The 13344-nt window shown below is 40.3% G+C and overlaps 1 protein-coding gene across 1 annotated transcript in view; it reads right to left on the bottom strand.

Annotated features, from left to right (window-relative positions):
• Window positions 1-11605, bottom strand: part of LOC110508592 (potassium/sodium hyperpolarization-activated cyclic nucleotide-gated channel 2) — a 102309-nt gene extending 90704 nt beyond the window's left edge. The window contains exon 1 of the mRNA XM_021589263.3: window positions 10735-11605. Within this exon, the coding sequence (XP_021444938.3) occupies window positions 10735-11123 (389 nt within the window). The 5' untranslated portion in view covers window positions 11124-11605. The remainder of the gene's footprint in view (window positions 1-10734) is intronic.
• Between the last annotated feature and the right edge of the window lie 1739 nt (window positions 11606-13344).

Here is a 13344-nt window from a genome sequence, read left to right as displayed (position 1 = left end):
AGTCATCCCTGCCTATACCTGAAATTGTTGAAAAACAAGTGAACAATGAATAAAGATCATACACAAACAATAGGCTCCTAGAATAGGTTATATTACATTCAAGTGTTGCTCAAAGCAGCCAACTAAAGTAATGTAGTTAACGTAAGTTCAATCACAAAGGCTGGTCTGAGTGCATCTCCTCCCAGTTTCATTCACTAGTACGACACAATTCACATTGCATTTTATAATGGGCACAGTGGGAATTTATAGTTGTGATGTTTAAATTACGTCTTACCCCCAGAGTTAGAGAGAGTACATCATTTCCAGCATATCTTCTTGCTGAGGATGGTGTTGATTATGCACTGCTTCTCGTGGGGTGAGCCTGGTGTTCCGCATGTCACTCCTCATGTCTAAAACATGGGGAAAAGGGGACATAAAGTAAAAATGTGGATGCAATTATGAATTCTATGTTTTACACAATATTGTATCATATTTGATGAGTTACTGACCTGTCCGTCCACAGGCTCGATCTGTTGTAGTCTCTACAACTTGACACTTGCACTCGGATCACACTGGCAAAGGATGTCCGTGCACCAGATGGCACAAGGGATGCACTCCTTTTGGACTGGAAAACAAAGAGACATTAGGTCAGTGGTGGGTCTTTCTCAATGCCCTATCAACATCTTTATCTGGACAGAAAATGCATTGTTTATCATAATACAAACCCACCTTGGACAATGTGACAAATGGTCCCTCAACACCCAATCCTCATGCCTCATTGTTTGTTCTTTTTTCCCAATCAACAGTCTGGATCTTTCTCTGGTAAATACAGGGCCATTTCTCTTTCCCACTGGAAAATGACAGATACAGACCTGATTGTTGCCACTGGGTTTCCGGTCCACCAATCTGAAATAAAAAACATTTTAACTTTTACTAGCTAGCTAAGTTGATTACTAAAATGGTCAAATCTATATTAAAATTCCATAACCCACAGACCTACACTTGACTAAAGTAACTGTAAAATGGACTGGGCTTTCATCTATCTGCACATCTAAAATCCTACAATGTGAATGGGACATTTCTGCTGGGATGGAATTATCAGGAATGCTCAACTAAATGATCAGGACTGTCTAGGGTACTATTTGACGAAGAGGTTTAGTATTGTGATGAGCTATATGACTGTACTTCTGATTCTAATTATCAAGGGGGAAGTTAAAACCCTCAGCGGTGAGGTCATTGAGGAGGACAAACAGTGATAGGGGGATCATCTGAAAGGGACTGACATGCAGGGATGGAACATAAGGATTTTGGGCACTGGCCAGCAGACAACAATTTTCTACTAGCCCGGGTCCTAAATCTGTGGCATGCGATGTTTGTAAAGTTTGGCACATTTTCTACTAGCCATTTCACTGTTGTGTCAGGCTAGTTTGGCACATTGTCTACTAGCCCAGTCTGAAAAGTACTATCCTTGGGCTAGTTTAATTTCCATCCCTGTTGACGTGTATAACTGACTTCACAGGTCATTTGATTAGTCGTGTACAGATGCACTCGTGGAACAAAACCGTTTTGTGTTTTGTATGGGAAAACATTGAACCCACAAGTCCTTTGATAGCCAGCTAGTTAACGTTAGGTCACCGTTCATATGTAGTCACACTTTTCCCTGTGGTGACATGTTAATTAATGTTAAATAATGTTAGCTAGTTAGCGCTAATCACTAACGTTAGGCACATTTGCTAATTCAGAAGAATGGCGCCGGAGGGGATGTCTGCCGTTTTACGGGCTCTTAACCAATTGTGCTATTTTGTGTGTTTTTTCACACTGTTTGTAACTTATTTTGTACATAATGTTGATGCTACCATCTCTTATGACCGAAAAGAGCTTCCGGATATCAGAACAGCGATTACTCACCTCGAACTGGATGAAGATATTTTCTTTAATGAGTCCGAAGCAAAGGATATAAGTAATGTTGCTCCCAGACAAGGCCCAAATCACTGTCATTCACGTGAAGAAAATAAGTAAATACAGGGGGCGGAGATCAGTGTGCCTTGTGAGAATTCGTCGGCGAGTAGGTAATGGTAGTCTTGAGGTATAGTACCTCATGATAACCTGTAGACCACACTATCTACCAAGAGAGATTTCATCTATATTTTTCGTAGCTGTCTATTTACCACCACAAACCGAAGCTGGCACTAAGACCTTACTCAACGAGCTGTATAAAGCCGTAAGCAAACAAGAAAATGCTCATCCAAAAGCGGCGCTCCTAGTGGCCGGGGACTGTGTGGTGCCAGGAAAACAACCTCTCCCTTAACATGAACAAGACAAAGGAGATGATTGTGGACTACAGGAAAAGGAGGACCGAACAAGCACCCATTCACGTCGATGGAGCTGAAGTGGAGTGGGTCGAGATTTTCAAGTACCTTGGTGTCCAAACTATCATGGTCCAAACACACCAAGAAAGTAATGAAGATGGCCTTTTCCCCCTCAGGAGACTGAAAAGATTTGGCATGAGTCCCTAGATCCTCAAAAAGTTATACAGCTGCACCATCGAGAGCATCCTGGTCGGTTGCATCACCGCCTGGTATGGCAACTGCTCAGCATCTGACCGTAAGACGCTAACAGGGTTAGGGAGTAAAGGATTACATGTTACATTTAAGGGATTACAAAAAAACGGTAACTGTAATCCATTACGTTACCAACAAAAAATTATATAATCAGATTACAGATACTTTGGAAAAACTAGATGATTACTTCAAGGATTACTTTTAAATTCAGAAAGGATGTTTCGGAAAAAACATATTTCACACTTCTGTTTTCTCAATGACATTCTAATCAGCATTGAAAAATTGCGCAAGTTTAAGTTTGTTCCACCTGAGCGAGTCTGACCACAAGATGATGACACACCAAATGTGTTTGATCGATCGTGGGAAAAGCACAGCAATAGGCTTTGGTCCAAGGTATGTCTTCCAATGGTGCGACTGCTGTCGGCATCCAAAGATTATCCAACTTCCATAAACGCTTGGAGGTAAGGATGACAGCAGTGATGTAGTCTATGGCGATACAGATATCACTTATTGATTTCTACATAGCGCATTTATGTGAATCACACTGCTGCTTCCTCGTTTAGCTATTTGCGATTTACGGATTGTGGTTGTTGTGGATGGTGGTTCACAAATCTAAATGTGTATTTGAACCCAATAATGGTTGAATTCAAGAAGTTTAAGCTGCTTATCAATCATTGTTTTTGAAACCAGTGGACAGCCAGTGAAAAATGTGCTCTTGCAACAGCTGCATAGTGCGGATCCCAGCCAATGTAATATACGCTGATAAAAAAAATCTATAGGCCTAATGGACACATGCTCAAACTCGCACACATTTGATAGACTTAAAGGGGTAACCTGTAGTTAATAAATGACAGTATATCATTACTTTAAGACATGAAGGTCAGTCAATGTGGAAAATTTCAAGAACTTTGAAAGTTTCTTCAAGTGCAGTCGCAAAAACCATCAAGCATCATGATGAAACTGGCTCTCATGAGGACCGCCACAGGAAAGGAAGACCCAGAGTTACCTCTGCTGCAGATTATTTTATTAATTTCACCTTTATTTAACCAGGTAGGCTAGTTGAGAGCAAGTTCTCATTTACAACTGCGACCTGGCCAAGAATAAAGCAAAGCAGTTCGACACATACAACAACACAGAGTTACACATGGAATAAACAAACATACAGTCAATATTTACAGTAGAAAATAAATCTATATACAGTGTGTGCAAATGAGGTAAGATAAGGGAGGTAAGGCAACAAATAGGCCATGGTGACAAAGTAATTACAATATACCAATTAAACACTGGGGTGATTAATGTAAAGATGAATGTGCAAGTAGAGATACTGGGGTGCAAAGGAGCAAGATAAATAAATAAATACAGTAGGGGGATGAGGTAGTTGGATGGCTATATTACAGATGTGCTATGTAATGGTGCAGTGATCTGTGAGCTACTCTGACAGCTGGTGCTTAAAGCTAGTGAGGGAGATATGAGTCTCCAGCTTCAGTGATTTTTGCAGTTCATTGGCAGCAGAGAACTGGAAGGAAAGGTGGTCAAAGGAGGAATTGGCTTTGGGGGTGACTAGTGAGATATACCTGCTGGAGCACGTGCTACGGGTGGGTACTGCTAAGGTGACCAGTGAGCTGAGATAAGGCACGGCTTTACCTAGCAGAGACAGATGATAAATTAATTAGAATAACTGCACCTCAGATTGCAGCCCAAATAAATGCTTCACAGAGTTCAAGTAACAGACACATCTCAACATCAACTGTTGACAAACAAGGAACAAAGAAACTACTACTAATGGACACCAATAAGAATAAGAGACTTGCTTGGGCCAAGATACACGAGCAATAGACATTAACCCTGTGGAAATTTGTCTGATGAGTCCAAATTCGAGATTTTTGGTTCTAACCGTCTTTGTGAAACGACGAGTAGATGAAAGAATGATCTCCGCATGTGTGGTTCCCACCATGAAGCATGGAGGAGGAAGTGGGATTGTGTGCGGGTGCTTTGCTGGTGACACTGTCTGTGATTTATTTAGAATTCAAGGCACACTTAACCAGCATGGCTACCACAGCATTCTGCAGCAATACACCATCCCATCTAGTTTGCGCTTAGTGGGACTATCATTTGTTTTTCAACAGGACAATGACCCAATACACCTACAGGCTGTGTAAGTGTTATTTGACCAAGGTGGAGAGTTATGGAGTGCTGCATCAGATGACCTGGCCTCCACAATCACCTGGCCTAAACCCAATTGAGATGGTTTGGGATAAGTTGGACCGCAGAGTGATGGAAAAGCAGCCAACAAGTGCTCAGCATATGTGGAAACTTCTTCAAAACTGTTAGAAAAGCATTCCTGAAGAAGCTGGCTGAGAGAATGCCAAGAGCATACAAAGCTGTCATCAAGGCAAAGGGTGGCTACTTTGAAGAATTTCAAATATAAAATATATTTTGATTTGTTAAACACTTTTTTTGGTTACTACATGATATCATATGTGTTATTTCATAGTTTTCATGTCTTCACTATTATGAAGAAATTTAGAAAATAGTCAAAAATAAAGAAAAACCCTTGAATGAGTAGGTGTTAAAACCTTTGACTGGTACTCTATATCATTTAATTATTGAAGAATATAACATAACTGTCACACTCCATGAGAACCCAAAATATAAGCTTGTTTTTCTTCAATGTTTGTAAACATTGTAAATGTAAACACACACTGTATACCCTCATAACATGGTTAAAACAATCATGTTGCTATCATGGATGGTCAAGTCTTTAAATTCATAGCTCTGTCTATTAATCTGAGAGTGGTTACATTTCTCCAGGCCTATCCCTCAGCTTTTTATCAAAACAGAGGTCCAACAATTTTGTTATTTTTTCATCTGTTGATTTTACCTTTAAACAGCTGCATATCATCAAGATATCAAAGTGTCACCAACAAAAAGGTAAACAATAGGCCTATAGCAAATGCAGCATATAACATACATTTTTCACATGTAAATAGCACTTTTTAGCAGCGCTCAAAGCCTGCCATTCCATGAGCGCAGCATTTATTTTTCAACTTGAATCATCAAAATCATAAACAACAGAGTAGGGATGGCTAATAAGTCCTTAGTTTTGGGGTTATGCTCAGGTAAAAACTATTTGGCTAATCTATACTTCCATATTTCCAAGTACTATTCTTGAAGATCAAGGGGTATAACATTTATTGAAGTGACTGTAACTCTGATAAGACTTTGGTTTTTAATGTAAAGATCTAATTTTACAATATTATTATATGTAGTAGAAAGCAATGGGTTAGAAGAAGCCTACATTACCAACACAATTTTTTTTTAAACATCTATATATGGCCAGCTATGTAAACTTTAACATTGATTTATCCTGCAATAGATATCGTTCAATTGGGAACATACAGTCGGAAGTTTACATACACTTAGGTTGGAGTCATTAAAACTTGTTTTCAACCACTCCACAAATTTCTTGCGATCAAACTATAGTTCTGGCAAGTCGGTTATGACATCTACTTTGTGCATAACACAGGTAATTTATCCAACAATTAGTTACAGACAGATTATTTCACTTACAATTCACTGTATCACAATTCCAGTGGGTCAGAAGTTTACATGCTCTAAGTTGACTGTGCCTTTAAACAGCTTGGAAAATTCCAGAAAATTATGTCATGGCTTTAGAAGATTATGATAGGCTAATTGACATAATTTGAGTCAATTGGAGGTGTACCTGTGGATGTATTTCAAGTGCCTCTTTGCTTGACATCATGGGGAAATCAAAAGAAATCAGCCAAGACCTCCACAAGTTTGATTCATCCTTGGGAGAAATTTCCAAATGCCTGAAGGTACCACGTTCATCTGTACAAACAATAGTACGCAAGTATAAACACCATGGGACCATGCAGCTGTCATACCGCTCAGGAAGGAGACGCGTTCTGTCTCCTAGAGATGAACGTACTGTGGTGCAAAAAGGGGCATATCAATCCCAGAACAGTAAAGAACCTTGTGAAGATACTGGAGGAAACAGGTACAAAAGTATCTATATCAACAGGAAAACGAGTCCTATATCGACATAACATGAAAGGCCGCTCAGCAAGGAAGAAGCCACTGCTCCAAAACCGCCATTAAAAAGCCAGACTATGGTTTGAAACTGCACATGGGGACAAAGATCGTACTTTTTGGAGAAATGTTCTCTGGTCTGATGAAACAAAAATATAACTGTTTGGCCATAATGACCATCGTTATGTTTGGAGGAAAAAGGGGGAGGCTTGCAAGCCAAAGAACACCATCCCAACCGTGAAGCACGGGGGTGGCAGCATCATGTTGTGGGGGTGCTTTGCTGCAGGAGGGACTAGTGCACTTCACAAAATAGATGGCATCATGAGGGAGGATAAATTATGTGGATATATTGAAGCAACATTTCAAGACATCAGTCAAGAACTTAAAGCAAATGGGTCTTCCAAATGGACAATGACCCCAAGCATACTTCCAAAGTTGTGGCAAAATTGCTTAAGGACAACAAAGTCAATGTATTGGAGTGGCCATCACAAAGCCCTGAACTCAATCCCATAGAAAATGTGTGGGCATAATTGAAAAAGCGTGTGCGAGCAAGGAGGCCTACAAACCTGACTCAGTTACACCAGCTCTGTCAGGAGGAATGGGCCAAAATTCACCGAACTTATTGTGGGAAGGTTGTGGAAGGCTACCCAAAACGTTTGACTCTAGTTAAACAATTTAAAGGCAATGCCACAAATACTAATATAGTGTATTAGTAAACTTCTGACCCACTGGGAATGTGATGATAGAAATAAAAGCTGAAATAAATCATTGTCTCTACTATTATTCTGACATTTCACATTCTTAAAATAAAGTGGCGATCCTAACTGACCTAAGATTGGGAATTTTTACTTGGATTAAATGTCAGGAATTGTGAAAAACTGAGTTTACATCTATTTGGCTAAGGTGTATGTAAACTTCCGACTTAAACTGTACAGTTTTGTCTTCTTCTAATGCCTCTTAAGGGGAAAGTAATCTAAAAGTAACTGAATGTGATCAAATTACGTTACTGAGTTTGGGTAATCCAAAGGTTACGTTACTGATTACAATTTTGGAAAGGTAAGTAGTAACTGTAAAGGTTTACATTTAGAAAGTGACCTACCCAACCCTGGGCGGTACAGGGGGTAGTGCGTACATCACTGGGGCCAAGCTTCCTGCCATCCAGGACCTATATTCTCGGCGGTGTCAGAAGAAGGCCCCAAAAAATGTCAAAGATCCCAGTCACCCAAGTCATAGACTGTTCTCTCTGCTACCGCACGACAACCGGTACCGGAGCGCCAAGTCTAGTTCCAAAAGGCTTCTTAACATCTTCTACCCCCAAGCCATAAGACTGCTTAATAATTAATCAAATGGCGACCCGGACTATTTGCATTGACCCCCCCCCCCCCCCCCCCCCCCCGCCTCCTTTGTTTTTACACCTCTGCTACTCGTTGTTTATTATCTATGCATAGTCACTTTACCCCTAACTACATGTACAAATTACCCCGACTAAACTGTACCCCTGCACATTGACTCTGTACCTCTGTCATTATTGTTATTTTATTGTGTTTCTTTTTATTTTTGTTTATTTAGTAAATATTTTCTTAACTCTATTTTCTTAAAACTGCATTGTTGGTTAAGGGCTTGCAAGTAAGCATTAAGCAGTAAGGTCTACACACCTGTTGTATTCGGTGCATGTGACAAATCAAATCTGATTTGTTTTAACATGTCACCGCTTATTGGTAAAGTCCCACTACACCAGGGTGAGATATCGTGCAACCTTTAGCTAGCTAACATTAGCTAATGTAGATAACTAGCCAACCTAGGTGCCTAACTACCTAGCTCACCAGGCGATATTCAGCTAGCTGTATATCTGCCCTGGTAGGCTAACGTTAGCTAGCATCTCACCAAGTGAAAAAGTATGACTACGCAAACTGTGAGCTAACGTTATGAAGCTGGCTAGCTCACAAAGAACTTAATAATAGGTAAATAATAAAAGATCAAAACAGTCATTATGCTATCCTATGTTGGTTTTCTTTTTCCTTGTAAGGAAAGTAAAGTGTGTTGTACACGTAACTACAGTCTGTGATTATCTAGCTAATTTTCAAAAGCATCTAGCTAACCACAGCTCTTTGACCAAAATAGCTTGTTAGCAGCTAGCAAACAGGGCTTACCTTATCACACAACTCCAGCGAAGCCTCTCACTCAGAGGACGGAAAACGATCAAATACACGTGTGCTTATCAAAGTAACGTTACTGGTTACAATCCGGTGTAGAGCCCAGAACCATCCTTGCTTCTGATCGACGGAGAGACCTAAGGTTAGCTAGTTAGCTAAAAAGGCCAGGGTAATTTAAAAAATGAGAGTAATGAAAAATGCTACGGTAGCTAGCTAGGTAATTTGAAAAATGCTAAACAAGAATACACACAAGAAATACAAAATATCAATTATTTACATGAGAAACTAGAAAGGCTGTAATATCTACTTGCTAGGTTACTTGTGGATGAGTTTGCATGAAGAAATGTGGAGGTTCTTTCCACCCTGTGCCTTGAGTGGTTACGTCAAAACTTGCATTAGGATGTGTAGTTCTGTATGATAGCCACATTAGCGGCTAATTAGCATTTTATTTTTGGAAAGTTATTACAGAAGAATATACTGATAAAAGTTACCTTGTCTGTGGTTATCAAAACGTAATGCCGGGATAAGCATACACAAAACACAAACCTTATGAAGTAGTTTGAAATTACCCTACGGAAAAAATGAATGGTGAAAAAACGATTGAAACCATTTTCGGGTTTTACAGCTAGGTTTTATGGGTATTATGGTTCATACTGTACTCAATTTACCAAGTTATTTAACAACAAAAAATATCTGATATCTGTGTACAACGCTGTAATCAATCAGGCACGATAAGGGAATTTGACAAAATGTGTTATAATACAAAAGCCTGACTTGCTTAGTTAAATAAAGGTTAAATTTAAATTAAATTAAAATAAACTGAAAGCATGCTTAATAAATTGCCCATGAAGCATTTTTTATAAAGGAACTATAGGACAATTATTTAATTAATCTGTTTTACTGTTTAATGTGTATTTAAAGATGCACTATGCAGAAATCATTCCTCCGTTTCCTGCTTGTTAATTTCAGTTTATGTGATAAAACAAGCAAGGATAGTGTAGATAATCATTGTACCATCTAAACCGCTGTGAAATATATTGTATTTTCAGCTATTTGAAGCTGGTGTACAAAACCGAAAGTAAAAGACTAAAAAATGAAACTTAAGAACGGGAAGCATGGAAATAGCTCACATAGAATAGATCTACTGCTTCTTAGTCTAGCTTTCAATGAGAATGACAGATCTATAACTCACTTTTCTATGTGAATTTGATCTAGTCCCCAAAAAGTTCCATATTGTAGCTTTAATATTTTATTTAACTAGGCAAATCAGTTAAGAACCAATTTGTATTTACAATGACCGCCTAGGAACAGTGGGTTAACTGGGCAGAAGGACAGTTTTTTTTTTTTACCTTGTCAGCTCGGGGATTCGATGTAGCAACCTTTCTGTTACTGGCCCAACGCTCTAACCACTAGGCTAGCCTGCCTAAATAATAGTTTAATATTATGTTTACCAAGTAACTTCACCACCAACAAGTAATTTTTGGTCAGCTGATTTATGCAGGAGGCATCACTGCAAGTCCCAGACTATTCATTACAAACGTGAGACATTACTATAAATAGGCCTTTCCTTTGTATGTTAACTACTAAGTTTTGAGCCTTACGCAACACGCGTCCGTCCCTAAACCAACTATGTTCCATCATGGAAAAGGTCATTAGACACAAATCTATCAAATCTGCGCAATGAATGTGTAAACTACTTTTTCGGGTTTTAGATAGGTGTTTTGTCAATCTTTTTTGGTCTATAATTTCAGATTTGCATTTTGTGGCGATATATTACTGATAAAAAGCTGCAAACCTCACTGACAGCAAAATATGAATGTCAACAAATCTACATATTTAACATTCCTCCATAGTTTACTTCCAATGCGTAATATCAATTTGGTTAATTGTGATTTAAATTAAAGTTATGTGTCTTGGTTAAATGATTATACTTGTTCAGCCCATGGATAACCAATTTGCGCCCAACCTCAGTGCCACTTTACACTTACCTGAAATCGCTGTATGGATGAATAATCCAATTACCGGCCGATTTGACGCGCTGTTGTTCCTTTTCAACAGCTTTTTGGCTCCCAAACATACGCAGTGAAAATTTATTAACTCCAGGCTGAAGCATGGAACTAAATTGCCGCTGCATGTATGTCCGATTGTCATTTGGTTCCCCATCATCTGTCACAATCTGGGATATATCCTCAGATTTAAAACTTGAGACAGAATTCATCTTCTGTTGGTTCTGCACAGAGGACGATGCTTTTCTACTAGGGGCATTTGAGAAGGAAACTCTGGGGTCCTTTTTCACAGTGGCAGTAGTTGTTGCCCCGGCCACCTCGGTCCCTTGCCCCTGTGCTAAGGACCCCGCTGAGGTAATAGAACCGTCCATGCTGGCGACTCTTGAATTACATCTAGACTGCCTTTTCCCGTCGTCGGGTTCAACTATTCCTGCTGTCTGCTTCTCCTGCCTAAAATATGATGGAGGACAGGCTCCCAGAAATGTTGGGGTCCCTTCTGCAATCTCCGCTTTTGTTGCATATCATACCGTTAATGCCTTCACCTGTCCAACCAGTAGCCAACCCGGTTAGCGCTGTTCCTGTGGCTCCTGTGGAGTCCTGTTCAGCCCTGTAGTCTGAGGCGCCACCGCCAGCAGCATCTCCCTGGCATAACAGAGCACAGTTTGTGGCGCGTGTAGGAACACTAGGTGCGGACTCCTCGCCTTGCATGAGCCACAGCTCATTGTTATTCGAGTTCTTGCAGTTCTTGTTGACGCTGCTCCCCCTCCTGGTGTAAATTTCTTAATCTTCATACTTCCACGTTTCCTATCACCTCCACCACCAAAGGAGCCGGTGTTGTGCCGAAAATTCCCCCCCTGCCAGAACCCCCCCTCCCCACTTCGCGTGAACGCACACACACTCAATTCTTCATTGCTTCGATTTGCATGCTAATTGATATTTCTGATCTCGTTAGGCTGCGTTTCATGAAATGTTTTATATCGGTTTGATCGCGGGGGAGGCACTAGTAATGTCTGCAGTTTTCGGTTTGGCTATTTGTTTCAAGTGTATTAGTCTATAAATAAATCTATTTGCCAAACTTCGTCATCTCTCCCATGTCTTATTCGAATTGTAGTTGTTCTGAAATGTTTATTGCTTTTCTACATTTTACTCCCTCCTCTGTTTAATATAACAGACATACATTAATTATTAATTTCGGTTGCCTATCCTGAAGTGAAGTTTGTTCAATAGAAAGTATTTGACTCTAGACACAAAATTAAGGAAATTAGAAGTGGGGATTTTGGCAGGCTAAAAATCGAGGAGGGAGTACAATGTAGGCAAGCAATAAATTACAATATTCAATGATTACATTTCTCATTAACAGGTTATAGGCTACGTGTGAACCACAAAGTCAGAACAGTAGCGGAAATTAAGAGGGCAAAATAGACTAAATTTTTAGGGTAAGGCACATGGGCTACTTAAAAAAAAATATATATATATATATTTAACCTTTATTTAACCATGTTGTTGGGGATGGAAATGTCAGATATTTTGGTGGCCTTCCTAAGCTAGGATTCAGACACGGCTAGGACATCAGGGTTGGCGGAGTGTGCTAAAGCAGGGAATAAAACAAACTTAGGGAGGAGGCTTCTGATGTTAACATGCATGAAACCAAGGCATTTACGCTTTTCAGAAGTCAACAAATGATAGTGCCTGGGGAATAGGAGTGGAACTGGGGGCTATAGGGCCTGGGTTAACCTTTATATCACCAGAGGAACAGAGGAGGAGTAGGATAAGGGTACGGCTAAAGGCTATAAGAACTGGTCGTCTAGTGCATTGGGGACAGAGAATAAAAGGAGCAGATTGCTGGGCGTGGAATAATAGATTCAAGGCATAATGTAGAGACAAGGGTATGGTAGAATGTGAGTACAGTGGAGGTAAACCTAGGTGTTGAGTGACGATGAGTGAGGTTTCGTCTCTGGTAGCACCAGTTAAGCCAGGTGAGGTCTCCGCATGTGTGTGGGGTGGGACAAAAGAGCTATCAAAGGCATTTTGAGCGGGACTCAGGGCTCTATAGTGAAATAAAACAATAAGTACTAGCCAAGACAGAGAGGCATATTGGCATTAGAGAGAGGCATAAAGCAATCACAGTTGTTGATCAGGAGAGCTAAGACAACTATGGGTAAATGGCAATGAATGGGCAGAGCGGGTCAGTTAGGTACATACAGTACCTGAGTTCGAGGCTGGGGCCGACAGGTAAACAAAAGGAGGTACCGTGTTATTGAAACAGTCCAGGGGGCATCAGCTGTGTAGCCGAGTGGTCATAGGGTCAAAAGAGCAGCAATAGGTGAGTCAGGGTGCCGTTTGATAGTCACTACTACTCTAGGCGAGCAGGGGACACAGCGTTCAGAAATATGTTAGCGGGCCGGGGCTAGTAGATGGTTCTTCGGTGACATCGTAACAGAATAGCCTGTTGAGACCACATCGGGCGATCACGTCGGCAGTCCAGTCATGATGGCGGGACTCTGTGTCGACAATAAAGGGTCCAGGCCAATTGGCAAAGGAGGTATTGTAGCCCTAGAATTAGCTGGTATATGGGCCTAGCTCAAGGCTAGC

The sequence above is a fragment of the Oncorhynchus mykiss genome, chromosome 1 (genome assembly GCF_057628025.1).
Source record: "Oncorhynchus mykiss isolate SJ-2025 chromosome 1, ASM5762802v1, whole genome shotgun sequence".
Taxonomy (NCBI): domain Eukaryota; kingdom Metazoa; phylum Chordata; class Actinopteri; order Salmoniformes; family Salmonidae; genus Oncorhynchus; species Oncorhynchus mykiss.
The sequence above is the reverse complement of the archived record's forward strand: the minus strand, read 5'-3'. Positions and strand labels throughout refer to the sequence as shown.